This window comes from Callorhinus ursinus, unplaced genomic scaffold (assembly GCF_003265705.2).
Source record: "Callorhinus ursinus isolate GAN/ISIS: 27379988/994484 unplaced genomic scaffold, GSC_fseal_2.0 scaffold24, whole genome shotgun sequence".
NCBI classification, from domain to species: domain Eukaryota; kingdom Metazoa; phylum Chordata; class Mammalia; order Carnivora; family Otariidae; genus Callorhinus; species Callorhinus ursinus.
The window spans coordinates 730065-748705 of NW_027397086.1; the positions used below are offsets into that span (position 1 = coordinate 730065).

An 18641-nucleotide genomic window follows, 5' to 3' on the forward strand; every position below is an offset into this window, starting at 1 on the left:
GTGTGTGTGTGTGTGTGTGTGTGTGTGTGTGTGTGTGTATGTGAGAGAGAGAGAGAGAGAGAGAGAGAGATAGGGCATCTGGTCTCCCACCCAGACGGGCCGCTGTTTGCACGCAGACACGGCACCCACCACAGCGGGTTTTGCTCTCATCTGTCTGTCACAGGCTCAGCCCCAAGAAGCACAGGCCAAAGCTCAGGCGGCTGGGCCAGCTTCTGTTCTGGCATTCCCAGTGCAGACCCATCCTTCACCCCAAAGAGGATCCCTGGGCCAGGAGGCTCCCCTGAAATCCCTGAGGCTCCTGACTAGCCCCTGCCTCCTGCAAATGCCTCCCGTGGAGAAGGGAGGAAGGCAGAAATAAAAAGAGCTGCGGTGGGTCACCGTCTGGGTCCCCCGGAGGAGTGAAAGATGGCGCAGGAACAAGGGGGACTTTTCCACGGCGTGCACCCAGGCGTGGAGAGGGCTGAGCCCCACTCCAGGCCAAGGTGGGGAGAGGCTGAGTGTGGATCCCTTCCCCAGCTGAAGGAGGGATCTCTGCCCCGTGGAGACCTGGTCTGCCCCTTCCGGGTCTGTGCACAGAGAGAGGAAATGTCATGGCTCTGACCAAGGAGTGAGGAGCCCCTGCCATCTCCTCTCTGCTGGGGCACACTGCTGAGGCACCCCTTCCCAGCTGGGACCAGGGAGAATTCCCCTGGACACACCCTCCTGGCACCCTCTGGGAAGAATGAGTCCTTTCAGACTCCTGGCATTTGCAGCGGGCAGGGACAGGTGAGTCCAGGGGGCCACCCAGCACCCCAGGCCTCGACTACACACCCGTCCTCCTTTGGAGGGGCATTAGAACCAGAGAGCAGGTGTTTCCAAGCCTGTCTGTCGCTGCAGACCCCTAAGAGTGGCTGCTCTGGCTGATGTGGGGCAGGAGAGGATGCTGGCCCTGGCCTGGCCCTGCCCCACACACCCAGCCCAGAAAAGCTCAGCAGTCCCGCTTCTAAACAGCCTGGGCCCAGAGGGGCCCTTCTGCCTTGCTGATCAGAGGAGTTCACCTTCTTGGCTAACGCTGCGCTGTCTACTCGCAGGGATCAGCTGCTGAGGAGGACCTGGAAGCAGAGCAATGGTGGGGGGTGTGGTGGGCCAGCTCCACAGGTCACTGAGGCAGGAGCTCCCCTGGGGGACAGGCTTTGGGTGAACTTCCTGTGGCCTCAGTGCCTCTGGGAACCTCCCCTTCCTTAGTCACCCTGTCCTCTCGGCCATGCTGGTCTCGGGACCCTCCTGAGCAGTGTTTTGGGAGGCAGGGGGAAGAAGCATCGAGGGGCATGAAGTGAGCCCCAGACCCCCTGGCTCGGGCCCGGTCACAGGAGGGCCTAGGCGTCCTCAAGGCCCTCAGTCCTACACTCTCGGCTCTAGGGTCTAATGTTCTCTAAGAGCCAAGCCCCAGCAGCAGGGCGCATGACACACAGAGGCAGGGACGTGGGGGGAAGTGGGGGAGAGCAGCGCAGCTGCGCTGTCCCTGGGCACCCACCTGTGGGCTGTGGGGTGCTGGGGGCCATGGGGGCCCGCCCAGTGGAAGTGGAGGGGGCAGGAGTGCTGGGGACCCCTCTCATGGCCACAGTGGCCAAAGGGGCCTTGGGGACGGGGTCTTTCCGGGGCCTGCCGACACCTGGCAAGAGACAAGAAAGGCAAGAGGGTGGGGAGTTGGCAGGTGTGGGGGCGGCGCAGAGAAGCCACTTCCGGCCTCACTGAGGGGGCCGGCATCCCCTCCCGGGTCCACCTGCCTCTGGCACCGTCTCTGCCCCCAAGTGTCCCAGCAGGGAGCAGCCCACGGTGGGCTGTGGCCCCCTCGAGCATTTCTGAAACATGAAGTGACCAGCGGCTACCTTTGACCCTGGCAAGTCATCTCCGGCTGACTCTCAAAGCTGACGGCAGAACCCACGGGGGATGGGGGACACGCGGGGGGGGGGCACATGGGGGGGTGGGGTACCGGAAGCACCTGCCTAGCCAGGGCCTGGTGCCGTGAACGCTGAGGACTTGGCAGCCTGCGGGTGCCCACGCCCAACCTCCCTCCCACGGTCTGCCCCCTCTGAGCTGGCCTGCAGGCAGCAGGATCCCGGCGCACCTGCCCCAGCCTCACGGGCACACAGGTGCAGGCTGCCCCGAGCCAGGCAAACCCCACAGTCGGGGGGACTTCTGCCCCTCTGGAGGGGAGGGAGGCATGGGGAGTTCACCCAGGGCTTGTGGGGGCCCTTTCCAAAGCAGCACTGACCAGGAAGCTCGAGGGGAGAAATGTGGGAGGCGTGGGCTGAGGGCCACAGCCCAGGGGACAGGAGGGAGCGGGGAGAGGTGACGAAGTGAATGGGGTGCAGTTGGAGTCGTGCACTGGGGGCCCCGGCGGCCTTCCCCAGGGTGGTGGACCCGGAGCGTACTTACTGCCAACAGCAGAGCCTGCAGCAGCACCTGGGGGGAGAGAAGGAGGGTCACAGGCCTCCCCGCGGAGAGGGGGGCGGTGACAGGGCTGGGGGAGGGAGACCTGGGGCCACGTGCGGGCTGACCCCCGTTTATCCAGTTTCATCCTCAGGGCTGCCCAGAGAGGGAGGGGCCGCCTTAGCCCATTTTGCAGATGGAGAAACTGTCTCAGAGCCATGACTGACCCCAGGGGACCTGCTGATAAGTGTCAGACACTCCACTGGGGGCTTCATATGCACCCTCGTCTTTGAGGTTAGACTCTCGGGCCCTCCCACGCAGGACAAGGAGGTGGGGGGCCTTTCTTCAGGGGGCACTGGAGGGCCAGAGGACAGGAGGGGCACCGCGACAGCGGCAGACGGGTTTCCTGGAGGCGCTGATGGAACTGGCCACGGAGAGAAACCACAGTGTGTGCTCCCATCTGCGGAGATGTGGATTTGGCCGAGTGACTCACTGAAACAGAAGCGTAGCCGCTCGCGCATGTGGAGCGCTCACTGTGTGCCAGGCACGTGCTAAGCGTGGCCCCCCACGCGGCCCATTTAGTCCTTGCCAAAGCCCGCAGGGGCTCTCGGGTCCTGCCTCTACGGCTCGGGGACACAGGGCTCGGGGTAAAATGACCGGCCCAGGGCCACGCAGCTGTGAGTGGAGGCCTTTCTGTGTGTGTCGCTGCCCCGGGGGGCTGAAGGAGGCCTATGGTCAGGGTTGACCGGAGTCCCAGGAGGGCAGGGTAAGAATCCTCAGTCCCAGAAGGAAGGAGCTGGTGCCAGCTTCCCCCTGAAGAAGAACAGAGGGTGAGGACGCCCCTCGGTGCCTGGGGTGGGGGTGTGGACAGCAGGCTACGTGGCACACAGACCGCCCCCGAGTGAGCCCAGGGGACGCCAGGGAGGCCCGGGACGATGATCTCACAGGGCCTTGTGTCAGGGGCGGGGGTTGGACTGGGTTAGGATTTGATTCTGAGGGTGCCGGGCGGGGGCACCCTGGTGAGGAGAGCCCTTTGCCTGCAGCGGGGAGGACGGGGAGGGGGGTCTAGCGGGGCTCGGGACGGGGGGGGGGGGGGGCCCCCTTGCAGCAATGAGGGGGGGGATGTGGGGACCGAGTGGGGGGCAGTGCAGAGGAGCGGCAAGGAGGGGCTAGCGTCAAGGGAGACCCCCACACTTGCAGCTTGGCCCCCTGGGTGTTGGTGCCATTACTGGGATGGGGACATGTGGGGGCAAAATTAACCTGGGACTTGTTTCTGTCTGTGTCTTGGGGGCCGTTTTCTCCTGTTGTCCTAGAGAAGGGGGGGTTCGCGTTAGGCTGAGGACACACAGCACCTCCAGCCTCATCTCTGCTCCGGGGGATTCCGGAGACACCCGTCCTTCCCGGGGTGGGGGACTCTGGAGAAGCAGGGACCAGCTCCAGGAGCTCCCCAGATGAAGGGGCTTCGCCTGCCCCTGCAGGACGGAGGGGAGAGGGTCCAGAGGCAAAGTCGGGTCTGTGCTCGCGTGCGGGTGTCTGTCCACGGCCGGCTGGACAGAGGGTGGGCACCGCGGGGTGGGGCCTGCAGTTCGGAGCTGGCCTGTGAGTCTGCCAGTGTCAGGAGACTTGGGCAGATCTTCCGGGAGGTGGGGCGGAGACCGGGGAGGAGGAGGCCCGCAGGACAGATGAAGGGAGGCCGACTGCCAGTCAGAGAGGGAGGCGACAGCCACTAAAGAAAGGGCTCCAACAAAGAGATGGGTGGGACACCCGGCGGGGAGGGAGCCGGCGGGGCGGCTGTCAGCGCCCAGAGCTCTGGGTGCCTTTGAAAGCCCAGAGTGCCGGGAGCGCCTGGCAAGTCACCCCTTCAAAGGCCTGTCGCCCGGCACAGGCATGACAGGCCTGTCATGGCCTCGCTGTGAGGCTTTCAGCTTTGATCAGCCTAAAGTCACATAAATCTTTCACGTCAGTGGAGGGAGGGTGTTAGTGGAGGGGCTCCCTCCCGCGAGGGTGCCCAGGCAGGTGGGTGGTCCCGGGGCAGGGGGCGGCCGCCCCGCTCTGGCTTTGGAACCGGGCCCAGGGCTGGCGCATCGCTCGCTGCTGGACCAGGGCTGCTGGGCCTCAGGTTGCTCCTCTAGAGAGCGGGGGGAATCCCTACTCCACCCGTGGGGCAGCTGTGAGGGCTAAGGGAGAAGCGATGTATCGAGGGCCTGGTGCAGCCTCTGCGGGAGAGCGGACAAGTGTCGGACCTCAGTGGCGTCGCTAGGGGGCTGGCCAGGGCGAGTCCTCCCGAGGTGCCAGCCCCAGCCCCTCCCCACGGCAGCTCGGGGGCTCCCTGGGATTTGTGATTTCATGAAAACATCCATGGACTATGCTGGAGGCCCCTGATGAGTGGGTCCCCCCAAAGGGTGTTCACAAGGCAGGCACGTGTGGGCACACCCCGAGGAGCACTCCCCTGGCACGGGAAGGCTGGGCGGGAAGAGGGGATGATGCAGAGAAAGGAGGCCGGGAGGCCAGAGGGGATCTCACACCAGGGCCTCGAAGGACCCCTCTGTAAAGTGGGATAAAAGAGACCCCCCTTCCAGGGGCAACTCTGAGGGTCAAGGGGGGCGGTGACCGCGCAGCACGCGGTGCCCATGTGGCAGGTTGTAAATGCCCCGTAAGTGCTGGTTATGAGGGATGGTGCTGCTGGAGTCAGGGGTCTCCGCCACCCCCCTCCCGGCACCCCGTGGTGCCTTCTCTCCAGCCTGCAGGGTCAAGCTGCGGAAGGACAGCAGGAAAGATGCTGAGCAGCTCATCTCTGGTTTCCCTTGGCGCCCGGGGCGGGAAGGGCAGCCTAGGTGTTGCAGGAGGCAGGTGCGCCGAGTAACAGGGGGTGTGAGTGTGCACACGTTGGCACGCACGTCTGCGCGTGTGCATGCTCGTGTGTGTGTGTGACCAGCGGGGGAGGCCGCAGCCTCACTGGCCGGGGCCGGGTCGAGGGGCGTACGTACACGCGTTGGGAGAGCCGTGGGGCAGCGGCAGGTAGGAGCCGGCGCGCCAGGACCGGGTGCGGAAGTTCCTCTTGCACTTGCTGCAGTCGGGGCCCGTGGTGTTGTGCTCACACTCACACTGCAGACTGCCCTCCCTCACGGAGCACAGGTTAGCGTGCAGGTTGCACTTGCACCTGGGGGGGGGGGACACAGAGGGCCAGAGAGGTCAGTGAACTCGTGGGCAGGTGGGCGCGGGAGGGTGACCCTGGAGGCCTCCCGTCCAACCTGCTAGGACTCTCCTTTGGGACAAAACCTCCCTGATCACCCTGCTCTTCAGAAAGCACCATTTCAACCCTTTCCCAGGATAAAGCTGCCCCTGCCGCCCGTCTCCTCCCCTGTCTGGCGGTGCCTGCAGCGTTCTCCGACATCCCAGGACAGGGTGACAAGGTGACCTTGACCAGACGCTGTGTCCTAATCACCTTTGCTCTTGACCGAGACAGGCTGACAGGCAGCAAGGGCTGCTCACCAGCCCTCCCTGTGTAGACCCGGCCCCGGCCCAGGGCCACCCCGCAGCTCTCAGCCTCGGCCCACACCCACACCCTTGAGGGCAGATGGAGAGAACCCCGACTCCCAAACCCCGTTGGTTCATCCACACATGTATTATTCATGCATTCATTCAAACATTTATAGGCAACTCATTATTCTGAAATCCGGCAAATAAAGGGAGGGAATCAAGCATGTCCTCTCTGTCCTGTGTCAACTGTACCTCTGAGTAACCAACTGTGGATGAGGGGATGTTTCTTTCTATAGAAGCATCCCAGCTAATAACCGAAGAGGGAAGGATTAGAAGGTCGCCATGTAGCAGCCCTCCCTTCGCCAGCGGCCCGAGGCTCTGAGCGGCAGCTGCCGGCCATCGCGCAGAGATGGCCGACCAATGGTAGGACACACGGCACCCCAACGTGGTCTCACCAAAACACACTGAACTTGAATCTGATCGAGCCTCCGCATCCGTCTGCGAAATCCCAGGGAATACGGGGGGCAGAGACACACAGAACAACAGCAGTGCGACGCAGTCAGCCCAGTCCGGACGGAGGGGACCCCAGGGGTGATGAGCCAGCTCTCTACCAGCTGAAGGGCAGGGGCAAAACCGATTGGGGGGGGGACCCAGATCAAGAGAAGCCTCAAGGGCATCAACCAGTTGCAGGGCGAGGACCTCATGTGGATCTTCAGTCAAACAACTTCTAAACTCAAATAAACCAATATTCATGAAACAATTGGAAATCCGAAGACTGACTGTATTTGATGATCTTAAATTAATGTTGACTAGACGTGGGGATGGTGGTGGGGTTACGTTTTTTAAAGTCCTTCTCCTTTCAAGATACACACTGAAGTATTTACAGATGAAATGAACTGGGGTCTGGGATTTGCTTCAGAATAACACGGGAAGGAAGGAGGCGGCGGGAGATGGGGTGAAACCAGAGAGGCCATGAGTTGATAGCCGCCCAAGTCGGGGGACAGGTAAATGGCAGTCCTCTTTTTGCGCGCATGTTGGAAGTCCTCCATAAGGGAAAGAGAGCAAGAGTGCTCTAGGTTCTGATACGGGAAGACGTCCAAAGTATACGGTCAATATTTATAAAAAGCAACTTGCAGAATAACGCGTTTAGTAGAATCCTGTTTTTGTTAAAACATGCAAAAACTATAGAGAGAGGTACGGTACCCGTTATGTGCCAGGCTCTGGGCTGGGGAGCAGATCGTGGAATGGTCAACACAGCTGGTGGGGTCCCTGCTCTGGCGGAGTATACAGTCTGTCTAGTAGGGCAAGGACTGAAACCAGTGATTGGGTTGAACCCGTGGAGCATGGGGACATGTTAGGGCAGTGAAGCCATTCCGTGTGACACGGTCATGGGGGAGGCAGGACACTGTGCATTGGTCCAAACCCACAGAGCTGACAACACTGAGAGGGACCCGTGATGTAACCTATGGGCTCTGGTCCACAGTAACACACCATTGCTCATCACCTGTAACGAAGTTACCACGCTGGTGCAAACAGTAATGAGGCGGGAGACAGGTACCCGGAGACAGGGGTATTGGCGACTCTCTCCACCATGGGCTCCAGCCTCTCTAAGCCTAAAACTGCTCCAAAACATGACGTCTATTAATTTGACAACAGTCATCGTGCAAATCTTTAACTAATGGCAATTGTTAGAGGTGCCCAAGCATCATACAGGAGAGGGAATCATGGGGGGTCTTAAGTTAGTCTTGGGGGAGCAGGATAGGCTTCCAGGAAGAACAGTTTTAAACTAAGGCCTGAAGGAGGATCAAGAGTTTGCCAGACAAGGAGGAGAGAACCTTCTGGAAAGCGGCAAGAACAGGAGGAGAGACCCCAGCCCCGCCCCTGAGGTCTGAGAGGAGGCCAGCCCAGGACACAGAGGCCGCTGGGAGGTTGGAGGCGGTCTGCCCTGGTGCATCGTTTACATCCCTGGGGCAGCTCCATGCAGAATGCCCTGTCTGGGGCGCCAGAGCCAGGGAGGGGAGGTCAGGGAGAAAGCTGGGCGTCGGCTGGCAGCAAAGAACAGAGGCCTGGGCTCGGGTGGAGGCACGGAGGCCAGCCTGTGGTATTCAGTTATGGCAGCCCCAGGCAGACTAATACATGCGTCTTCTGGTGACATTTAAAATACATATATCCACACCCAAATCACCAAGAGAAAATGTATCTGGGTATTAGCGTGATTGTCCTAGGTCAGGAAGGGATGGGCTGATACGTGGTTTTTATTTTCTTCTTTGTGACATTGCACATTTCCTACATTCTCTATCGTGAGCAGGTATTACGTGTATAAGCGGATGACAAATGTTATTTTAAACTGGGTGGTCAGGCCAGGGTGGGGAGGGTGGCTGGCTGCCGAGCTCACGCATGCCTTTCCTCTTGGAGGGGAGGTCCTCCAGGTCTCAGGGGGGCTGAGTGGGAAACCCTGCTCCAAGTCACACACCACCCGCGTTCGTGACTCGTTCTCGGGTCCAGGGATATCTCCCGAATTCTCCGGAAGGGAATTCTGCTGCAGACAAAGGCCCTGTCCTTGGTGTCAGCCTGTACTCTTTCTTGCTGTCCAGCCGCCACCACCCCTTCTCCCTACAGCCTGGGCCCTGACTGTGTGGAGAATCTACTGCAGCGCAGAGCTGGGCTCCATGGCGCCTGAGGAAGCCTGTTCACTCTTTCTCCGGAGTTCCAATCCACGGCCACATAGGCACAGTGGACCTGCCGTGTGCTCAGCTCTCGGAAAGGCACAGGGGGATGGGCAGGCACCTGTTGGCGCTGGTGACGCTTCTTCCTGGGGAAACTAGACCCCAGAGCTAGTCCTTGGCAAAGAGAGGTCCTGGGCTTAACCTTACTGGTCAGCACATATGATGCTTCCCTAATACCCTCACGCCCCCTCCCCGACCCCCACACGCACAGTGCCCATTGGCAGATCACAGGCTCTGACAAATCCTGCAGGAAAGAAACCTGTCTGACTTTGTCTAACAGAGCTTGTTTGCAAAATGAATTTGACCTCAGATTTTTTTTCCCTTCTGAATTCCTATTTAACATCCCACCGAGCAAGCTGGAGAGGAACACCCCAGCTATGTGGAACCAGGAATGTACTCCATGCCTCTGGCCCGAGGACGGGATATTTTTAGGTATCAGCTACATAAAGAAAAGATTGCCATCTCAACTCTGGGTGATAACACTGACCTTGGCTTGTTAAAAATGCATAAGGACCGGCTGAATCAGAGAAGCAGATTGTAATGATGGTAGTGGGGAGTCCGGGGTGTCAGAGATGGACAGGCCCATGGGGTCCAGGCTGGGGAGAAGCCAAGGCCGTGCAGCTAGTTACTCCAGACCCAAATTCCGATCCCGCTCTGCCCCAGTCCCCTGCTGGCCAGGCCCTCCCACAGGCCTCCTCTCCCAGAGGGTGTCCTGGCTTCTCCACCCTCTCTGGCTGAGCCCTGGAATGAGCCCGGTGTCTCCTCCACCAAGGAGAGAAGTTCCCTGTTGGGCACAGCTGCCAGGAGAAGCCCACATAGTGGGGGAAAGCCTCACCAGGGCTGGCACAGAAACGGAACCCAGTCAACGGAGGTGTTTCGTAGACTTCCTGACTTTGCAGGAGGGTCTGGGTGATGCTGCCTCTGTGTGCACAGGTGCACGGGGCTTGGCCTTTCTGGCTCTCTCCTTGTGCTCTCCTGCTCTCTTTCTCTCTAATCTCTCCAGGTCTCTCTGTCTCTCCCTCCCCATCTCTGTCCAGCATGTGTTCTGAGCTTGCTTTCCTCTGGACCCCGGCATATGCTGTTCCCTCCACCTGGAGCATGCTGCCAGGCCCCACCCCCGTCTCCTAAAGCGAACCCCTGGGGGAAGCGTCAGGTTTGAGGTCAAATGTCACTTCTGCAGGGGAAATTTTCACAATCCCTGCTCCGTCAGCCCCTGTTAGACCATCCCTCATCCCCAGTAAGCGTCGGCATTAGCACCGTCTCCCATGGTGGAGCGCATGATGTGACTGTTGGGAGATGCATGCGTGAACTATAAAACAATTTCGGGATTAGTATTTATTTTGAACACACAGTATTTTTTTTTAAAGTGACAATCTCATCAGACCCGGGATCTTAAAAATATTATTGCCTATGTGAGGCGATGAAGCATATTCACTTAAAGCAACTATTAAGCAAGTAAATTAATAATATGGGATATCCACATGCACGAGAATGAAGTCACACCATAAACAGAAATTAACTCAAAATGGATCGAAGACCTATACGTAAAAGCTGAAACTAGAAAAACGGAAACATACAGGCAAATCTCTGTGACTTTGGGTAAAGTGGTGGTTTCTTATCCAAGACGCCCAAAGCACAGACAACAGAAGGAAAAAAATGTATACACTGGATTTTATCAAAATTAAAAACCTGTGTGTGTCAAAGGCCACAGTCAAGAAAGTGAAAAGACAATTCATAGAATGGGAGAAAATGTTGCCACTTATATCGAGACTACATAATGAACTCCTGCACCTCAGTAATAAAAAACATAACCCAATTTTTAAAATGGTGAAAGGATCTGCATAGACCTTTCCTCTAGAAAGACACACACATGGCCAACAAGACCGTGACAAGATGCTCAGCATCATTAACCGTCAGCCAAATACAAATCAAAATTACTGCGAGTTACCCCTCCAGGTGCATCTTAGGATGGTTATCAAAAACACAGATAATAACAAGCGTTGGCAAGGATGTAGGGAAACTGAAACCCTTATACGCTCCTGGTGGGAAGGTAAAATGGTGCAGTTGCTTTGGGAGGCAGTCTGGAGGTTCCTCGCAAGACCCAACACGGAGTTAATCCAGCAACAACACGTGACGCAGCGATCCCGCCCGGAGTAGGTATACACCCAGGAGAAACGAGAGCCACGCCCACACACAACATGTGTGCATGGATGTTCACAACAGGCGCCTTCACAGTAGCCGAAAAGTAGAAACAACCCAAGTGTTCATCAACAGAAAAGCAGAATACATACAGTGGAATATTATTGGGCCATAAAAGGGAATGGAGTCGTGACACCTGCTACAGCATGGATGAACCCGGAAAGGATGATGTTAAGCAAACAAATAAGCCAGACACCAAAGGGCAAATGCTGTTTGATTCCATTTATAGGAAATGTCCAGATTAGGCAAATCCACAGAGACAGAAAGTAGATTAGTGGTTGCCGGCGGCTGGGGGGAGGAGGGCAGGGATCCTTTTTAAGGTGATGAAAATGTTCAAAAGCCCGACTGTGGGGATGGGTGCATGCATCTGTGAGTAGATTAAAGCCATTGAACTGTACACTTTAAATGGGTGTGTTGCGTGGGATGTAAATTATACCTCAGTAAGCTGTTAAATGAATGAATGATAATTGGGATATGGGAAAGTCGTGAAGGGGTTACCTAAGTGACAGGGTTTTATTATAATCTCTCTCCTAGAAATCTTCAGAGGTTTGTTTTACTCTTTCTATCAACCTATCACTCTGTACCTTAAAGAAGGTTGCTGGCTGAGTATGGTTGACACGTGGCACCATTCTGAGAGCTCCATGAAAGAGCACACGGGCCTTTCCCGGCAATCCTATGAACGACATACCGTTATTATAGCCATTGAGCAGATGGGGAAACTGAGGCCCGGGATGGGGAAGTGAACTGCCTGAGTCCCCCCAGCCGGGAAGGGGCAGAAGCCAGGACTTGAATCAAGGCAGCCCCAATGTCGGAGCTCACACTCGATGCCTGAACTCCCTGGTGGCCAGTGGGGGTGGGGGTACCATGGAGCTCCAGAGTCCCAGTTTTGTCACCTGCTCACCCCAAGGCTGTCATGAGAATCGGTGGCCTCGGGCACCCGTGAGTGAGGGAATAAATGAATGGACAAAGTAATGCACCTGCCACATGACTATCCGCGCACATAGAGTGGCCGAAGCCAAGGCCCCCGCACACAGCAGCCACAATCCAGGCTCTGTGCCCCTTCCTCCTGCCCTTCCTGGTGATGGCAAGATGGTTGCCCTGGCGCCTGGTCACACCAGCCTGGGATGGGGATGTTTGGCCTCCTGCTGTGTGACCTCAGGAAGGTTGCAGAACCTCCCACGGCTCAGTTTCCAATCTGTAAAATAGGATAGCAGTGGCACCTGCCCCCTAGGGTTGTTGTACGACGTAACTGGGCTATGGTCTATGAAGGACTTGCTCAAATGCATAGAAGCGCTTCACAAATGTTAGCGTCCTGTTGGTTTCCTCATTCCTTAGACTTCTGAGCTCCTGGAGACAGGGATCTTGAGAGCCTTTCAGGAATGAATGCGCCAGCTCTTCACAAGAGCCTCATGAAGGGTATATTATTATCATCTCCATTTTATAGGTAAGGAAATGAGGTACAGAGAAGGGAAGTGAGTTGCCCAAGGCCACACAGCTAGCGAGCCCCTCTTTAGGAAGGGCCGCGAGCAGGCAGGGGGCCGTGGCCTGGAGAGTGTCGGGGCTGGCTGCCAGGCAGACACGGGCCCAGAGGAGAGCAACCCACCCACAGTCCCCCAGACGCAGGCACGTCCCTCCCCGCCCTCCCTCAGGCTGCCTGCTGTCCATCTGGGATTTCTCTTCGCCATTCCAGAAGGCCCTTGGGAGATGAAATAAATAAAAAAACAAGCAAGCATATATCAATAATTTATTGAGCACTCATATGTGGACAGGCGCTGTGCAACGTGCATTGTTAACCGAGTCCATGAGAAAACCCAGAAGGCACACTCCCCCAACGCTGCAGGTGAGGATGCTAGAGTCTAGTGGGTCACGTGATAGTAACTCACTCCAGGTCTCTGGGTGGTGTGGATAGGTGGGGTTTGAACTCAGGGCTGTTGGGTGCTCGAGGTGGACCTCATAGCCGCTTTCCCACCTCACGGCTCTTGGAGCTTGCCTTCTGCTGACAGCACAGAGGTGACCAAGGCCAGGGGAGGGGACACAAAGCTGTGCCCCTGCCCATAGCCTTCGCAATTCTGAGGCCTGGCCTTGGCCCAGGAAACGGGCAGCCAGAGGAGAAAGAAGCCCCTTTGCCACCTTCCCTCCCAGCACTAGCTTCTGCCTGTGTGCAGACCTGGGTGGGTGGTTGCCCCGCCAGCCCGAATGTTTCTCCTGCATCCAGGGGATCAATTTTCCCAAGGAATTGCTTTTTGAATTTGACCTTTGGGAACCATCAATCTCACCAGAAAACCATCACCTGAGCCACCTGACCCTGCTACACAGCACCTTCCAGCCCATCCATCAGGAAGCATTATTTGATAATGAACAGGGACAGTGTGAGGCCGGCCAGCCCCAGGCAGCCTGCCACGGGCTGGCGGACGCTCCCAGCCCACCCGGACCTGCTGCCCCTCCCACCCCGGCCCCATCTCAGAGTCCCAGGCTTTAAGTCCTATTGACACAGCAGGAGCAGCTCCCTGAGAGAGAGAGAGAGAGGGAGAAGGAGGGACGGGGGGGGGGGGGGGGGGGAGAGGTGCTGAGTCAGCAGCCAGACTCTCGCCCCGGCCCTGCTCCTAATTTGCTGGGTGACCTTCTCTGGGACTCAGACCTTTCCTTTGCAACTTGCAAGGGTTGAATTACATCTGGGATTTTCAATTTTGCTATTTCATTGTTCGCAAGTGCCTGACACACTGCCTGGCCCACAGTGGGCTCTCGCTGTCTGCTGAATGAGTGAGAGAGACCATGGCAGCACCGGGCGCAGAGCGGCTGCCCGGGGAACAGGCAGGCGGTGTCACGGCTGGAGCGGCGTCTGGTGGCATCGGGGAACAGGCAGGCGGTGTCACGGCTGGAGCGGCGTCTGGTGGCAGGTGGCCAGCCTCAGGGCATTAGTCTCCCTTCTGACGGGCCGTTGGGAGGGCGGGGCACCGTTACGTGGGGGGCACTGCCCGGGGTCCAGCATAGATCGAGCACTGCACAGATTGCCAACAGCCGAGAGGTCACGGAGGTGGGAGTGGGGGTTCCTAGGAGTAAAGACTGGCCTTACCCTTACCTGGCAGCCCCCAGGTGCCCAGCCCGAGACAGGCCCCCTCGTCTGTCAACATCCGACCCCAGAACCTGTCCGTGACCAGCAGCTCCCAGATCAGCTTGCCTGCCCTCCAGGCCCTGGGGGGTCCCCACCGGGGAACACACACACTGTCATCCCAGAGCCACTTTCCTGAGGAGACAGATCTGGCAAATAAAAATATAGGGTGCCTGCTTAAATTTGAATTTCAGGTAAACAATGAATAGGTTTTTAGTATAAGTATATCCCATGACCTATGTGGGACATACTTATACTAAAAAATTTTGTTGTTTAGGGCGCCTGGGTGGCTCAGTTGGTTAAGCGACTGCCTTCGGCTCAGGTCATGATCCTGGAGTCCCGGGATCGAGTCCCACATCGGGCTCCCTGCTCAGCAGGGAGTCTGCTTCTCCCTCTGACCCTCTTCCCTCTCGTGCTCTCTATCTCTCAAATAAATAAATAAAATCTTTAAAAAAAAAAAAAATTTTGTTGTTTATCTGAAATTCAAATTTACCTGGGCATTTTCTCTGGCAGCCTCACCTGCCACCCCTGCTTGTGAACATGGCTGGTCATGGCCTTCCAACCCAACCCCTGACCCCTCTTGAGGCCTGGCATGGGCTGTACCCCCTTGCCCACTAGAAGCTGGCCCTGCTGCCCGCCCTCCAGACAGAGGGCCTCAGCCCCCTTCTCAAGTCAGTGAGTCCCTAATGAGCCCCCGGGGACAGCAACTGTCTGCAGGCGGGGCCAGGCCTCACCTCCAGGGGAAGGCCATCCCAGACAACCGCAGTTCTCGGGGACCGTGCTCTGCTCCTGCCAAGAGGCGACTGGCACGCCGACATCACCCCCTCCTGTCCACCTGCGGGGCCTGGCCAGGGCCTCGGCAGCCGCACGACTGTGGGGACCACAGGGCCACCAGCCCCGGCCAGGCCAGAGCGTGCCCTGCCCTGCAGGGAGGGCGGGTGGCGCCCAGGAGCTGCCCGCGGGAGCGCCATCTGGCCGCGGGCCTGGCACCAGGGCTCCACGAAAATCGTGAGCGGGCCCTTCCCTCCTTGGGGCGAGAGGAGCGGGTGTTTGGAGCGCCTCCCAGACAGGAGGGCGGCAGGAATGTAGGTCAATGCCTGGCAGCCGGAAAGAGTGATGTCATCGCTCCTGGGCAGGAGGGGGGCGATGAAAGAGAGAGAGAGAGAGAGAGAGAGAGAGAGAGGCGGGTGCTGGAGCCCGCAGGGAGGAGGGGCCCAGGGCTGGCTCCCCTCCAAGGTCAAACCCACCAGGATTTCAGGACATTCACAGGGACCCCTTGGACATGGGGCACTCAAGGGGGCTCAGGGGAGAGCCCAGGGCCCTGGTGGTTCTTGGTAACGCATCCCCTCTGCCTGGCGCCCCCCCCAGCTGGCCGCTGGTCTGTGTGTGGAACGGAGAGTGGACTTGCGTGTTCCCGACACCCTGAAGGCTGGAGCTGCCGGGGACAAGCGACTATTTTTAAGCAGCCGTGGTATCTGCCCATTTCTCTGCCAGATAGAGCCTGTTCCTTTGGGTAAAGGTGGTTCTGTTTTCCGGGAGACATTTCAATGGGCTGCTGGGTTTAGAGGGAAGCTCACCCCAAGCCTGTGCTGGCCTGGACGCGGCGGCTCAAGAGGGAGGACACAGGCTCTGCAGGACGAGGGAGACGGTGACAGCCCCAAGGGAACTTCCCTCGTGGAGGGGCTCCCGCTTCAGGGCTGGGGTCTGCACTCCAAGGAGGGAGGTTGCGGCCTTGGGAGGGGGCTGGGGCTCCCTGGGCGGGGGCTTCCCCTCCCAGCCAGCAGGTGGCCATGGAAATGGCTAGGTCTCAAGGTGCTGCTGGCCAAAGGTCATCTTTGAGGTGTTCTTTCTCTCCCCATAGGGAACGCCATGGCCTGGGGGCCTCAGGCCTTTTTGGGTGGGGGGGGGAGGAAGGGAGAGGACTGTCCTTGGCTGGGGCTCAGCAGTGTGGAGGGATGGGCAGCCGTTGCAGAAGCAAGCAATGGTCAGGAGGAAAGCTTAGGGATCTAGCTGGATCGAGAGTTGACAAGAGACCAGCAGGACACAGTAGGCACGGTGGGAAGGGGAACCCAGTAAAATGCTGGACTTTTCCAGTGAACTGGTGGAAGGGGACAGGGCTGGGTACAGGAGGGAGGGAAGGGGGCTCCCGGGTGCCGGGGACCACAGAAGGTAGGACCTCGGCAGCGAGGGGTCTGGCTCTCTCAGGGTAATGTGGATAAATGCTGGCGGCCACTCCTCCTGGAACGCGGTCAGGCCGGCAATTGAGTTCATTGGCTAAATCAAATTTGGGCTTCTGTGCGAAGTCCTTTTATATTAAGTGCTTTAACGTACATCACCTCCTCCAGACTACTGATAAATCTTATTACCCATTATGAAGCCAGAGGCCGCCTCCCAGCCACCAGGAGAGGCCGGTGGAAGGGAGCTGGTGGGTCCGAGTATGTGGCTTGGGGACAGTGGGTATGGCCAGGGAGGGCCTGGAAAGGCCACCGCCTCCCCTCCACCGCCCAAGCCTGGCCAGGCCGTTGACGGAAGCCAGATCCGTGTCTCCCCCCAACCTCGTGAGAGGCCCTGGCGCCCTGGAGGGAGGGCCAGGCCCAGATGATCGGCGTTGCTGGGTGCGATGGTGGAGGGGTGAGCAGCAACAGGGTGGGTGTTAGCAAGCCCAACTGGCTTGGCCTCCCTGCCTCTGAGCTGCTAACACGCCACTCCTTTCCTGCTCTGCAAGGAGCTACTGATGGTAAGCTCGTTTGCTCATGGATGAATGAGCGAAAGAATTCAATAAACACACAGCATGCCCACCTGGTCCCCGGTGCCAGCCTCACTGGGCGAACAAGCTAGACCCGACTCAGCTCAGCACCTGGGCCGGGGCCGGGGGCAAGGGTTCAGAGGTGTCCATGCGTGGCCGCCGTGGCTGCGACAGAGAGTGGGACTGCCACACTCCGTGAGGGCCAGAGTGGGGCACAGAGGGGTGGCTGCCCAGGTCTCCAGTCTTGGGGAGCCCCAGACAGGCCGTTTGAGCCAAGCCCGAGGGAGGAAGAACCTGCCAGACAGGAGGGCAGGGAGGGCTGGGTTGTGCTCCAGGCAGAAGGAACAGCCCAGAGGCAAGTCAAAGGGACCCACCGTCCGGGCCACAGGTCTGCGAGGCCTCAGAGCCCGGGCTGCCAAAGGAGGGGAGAGCAGAGCTGCAGAGCGTGCACTTGATTCTAGGGGCGGTGGGAAGCCACTGAGGGGAAGGGACATGGCTGGACTTGTGTCTGGGAAAAAAGCCTCTGCACGGAAGGGGCAAGACTAAAGAGAGAAGCCAGTCATCTCCCCAGATGAAATCCTGGCGCTGGTGGTGCCACTCTCTGGGGGGCAGGAGGGTGACGGGAGTCCATGTAAGGAAGCTGCTCAGGCCGGGAGTGAGGTGGGAGGGCTGGGTAGGAATCCAGAGGGAGGGCACGGCCCCGCAGAGTGGCAAGAGGCCTCCAGGATCCCAAGCTCAGAATGGGCAACTCCGAATGGGGGAGAAGCCCCCAGATTCCCCAAGTCCCGGACAGCCAAGCCAAGGCCCCTAGTGGACGCTGGGCTCCCGCTGAGGCCTCAGGGCATCCTACAGCCCCCAGTCTGTGAGTCTGTGAGCAGCATGCACGCGATGTTTCAGCGAGTGATGTGTTAAGTGACAGGTGTTTGTGGAAGCGGATTTCTGCCCGTGTGTGTGTGTCGGGGGGGGCAGGTACACACACACACGTGTGTGGGGGTGATGGCAGGGGGGTAACAGGGAAGGGAGCAGTGGTAAATCGAACCCGTGCTTGATACGGGGCGACATGCCAGCGAGCCTCCAGAAGGACCCCCACCCCCACTCCGCTCCCTCTGCTGCGGAGGCCAAGGCCTGAGAATAGGCTCAAATCGATCTGCCTGCCCCCTGACTCTCATTGCCCCTCCATGGCCCTGTCTGTCCTGCCCACTGCCCACGCCTCCAGGTCTTGCAGGTCACAAAGCAGGGGGGCAGGGCACAGAGCCTGCTGGGGCCTGGAGTTCGTGCGTGGGGTGCCGCCAGGCTGTGGGGGCTGTACTCCTTGCTACACCACTGGTGATCACATTGTCCTCCCGAGTCACTCGGGCTGCGTGGCACGTCCTTTCCTGCCCGCCAGCTGACTAATGAACGGGGTGGGGACCGTACCGGAGGGGGATGAGACCCAGAGCTTCCTCTTGGCTGGAGAGGGTCCCCCTAGTGAGCGACACACACCTGCGAATGAGGTCTGTGTTCAGGTGAGTGAAAACCGACTCCTTCCAAATAACAAGGATGCCCACTTCTTGCTCACCCGCGGCGCGTGGGGCGTTGAGCTAATGTGCAGGTGCTCGGATGATCCTTACAATAGTGGGATCCCATTTTACAGGTGGGGAAATGGGGGAGACTTGCCTTGGGCCAGAACCTTGCAAAGGAAGGAGTCAGATGCAAATGTAGGCTTCCCTTTGACACCAAGAGCCCTGTTACCACAGAGAGACCTCTTGGAGCCTCGGGGAGGGTGTGTGTATTTGGGGGGGGCGGGAGGATGGCCATCCGCGGTTGCCAGAAGTGTTAGAAGCTGGGTTTCTGACCCAAGCAGTGCATCTGTCAGCCTGCATGTGCCTTTCCCCCTCACATGCGGTGCAAGGTCACCCTCCGTCCTCTCACCCCTCCTCCCGCCTGGTGGCCCTCCCCAGCCCTTTCCTGCACCCTGTCAGCTCTCCCC

General features: G+C 58.7%; 1 protein-coding gene across 10 annotated transcripts in view; it reads right to left on the bottom strand.

Moving 5' to 3' along the window:
• Positions 1 to 18641, bottom strand: part of NTNG2 (netrin G2) — a 67567-nt gene that overhangs the window by 8585 nt on the left and 40341 nt on the right. For 6 of the 10 annotated variants that reach the window (XR_012382154.1, XM_073905572.1, XM_073905573.1 and 3 more), the window contains 3 exons: positions 5400 to 5572; positions 2419 to 2445; positions 1514 to 1651 (listed from right to left, as the gene is read on the bottom strand). Coding sequence is in view for 9 of the 10 variants with exons in the window: in XM_073905572.1 (XP_073761673.1) it covers positions 1514 to 1651; positions 2419 to 2445; positions 5400 to 5572 (338 nt within the window). In the remaining variant the exon portion in view is untranslated. The remainder of the gene's footprint in view (positions 1 to 1513; positions 1652 to 2418; positions 2446 to 5399; positions 5573 to 18641) is intronic. The other 4 variants (XM_073905577.1, XM_073905575.1, XM_073905576.1 and 1 more) reach the window with 1 other exon arrangement.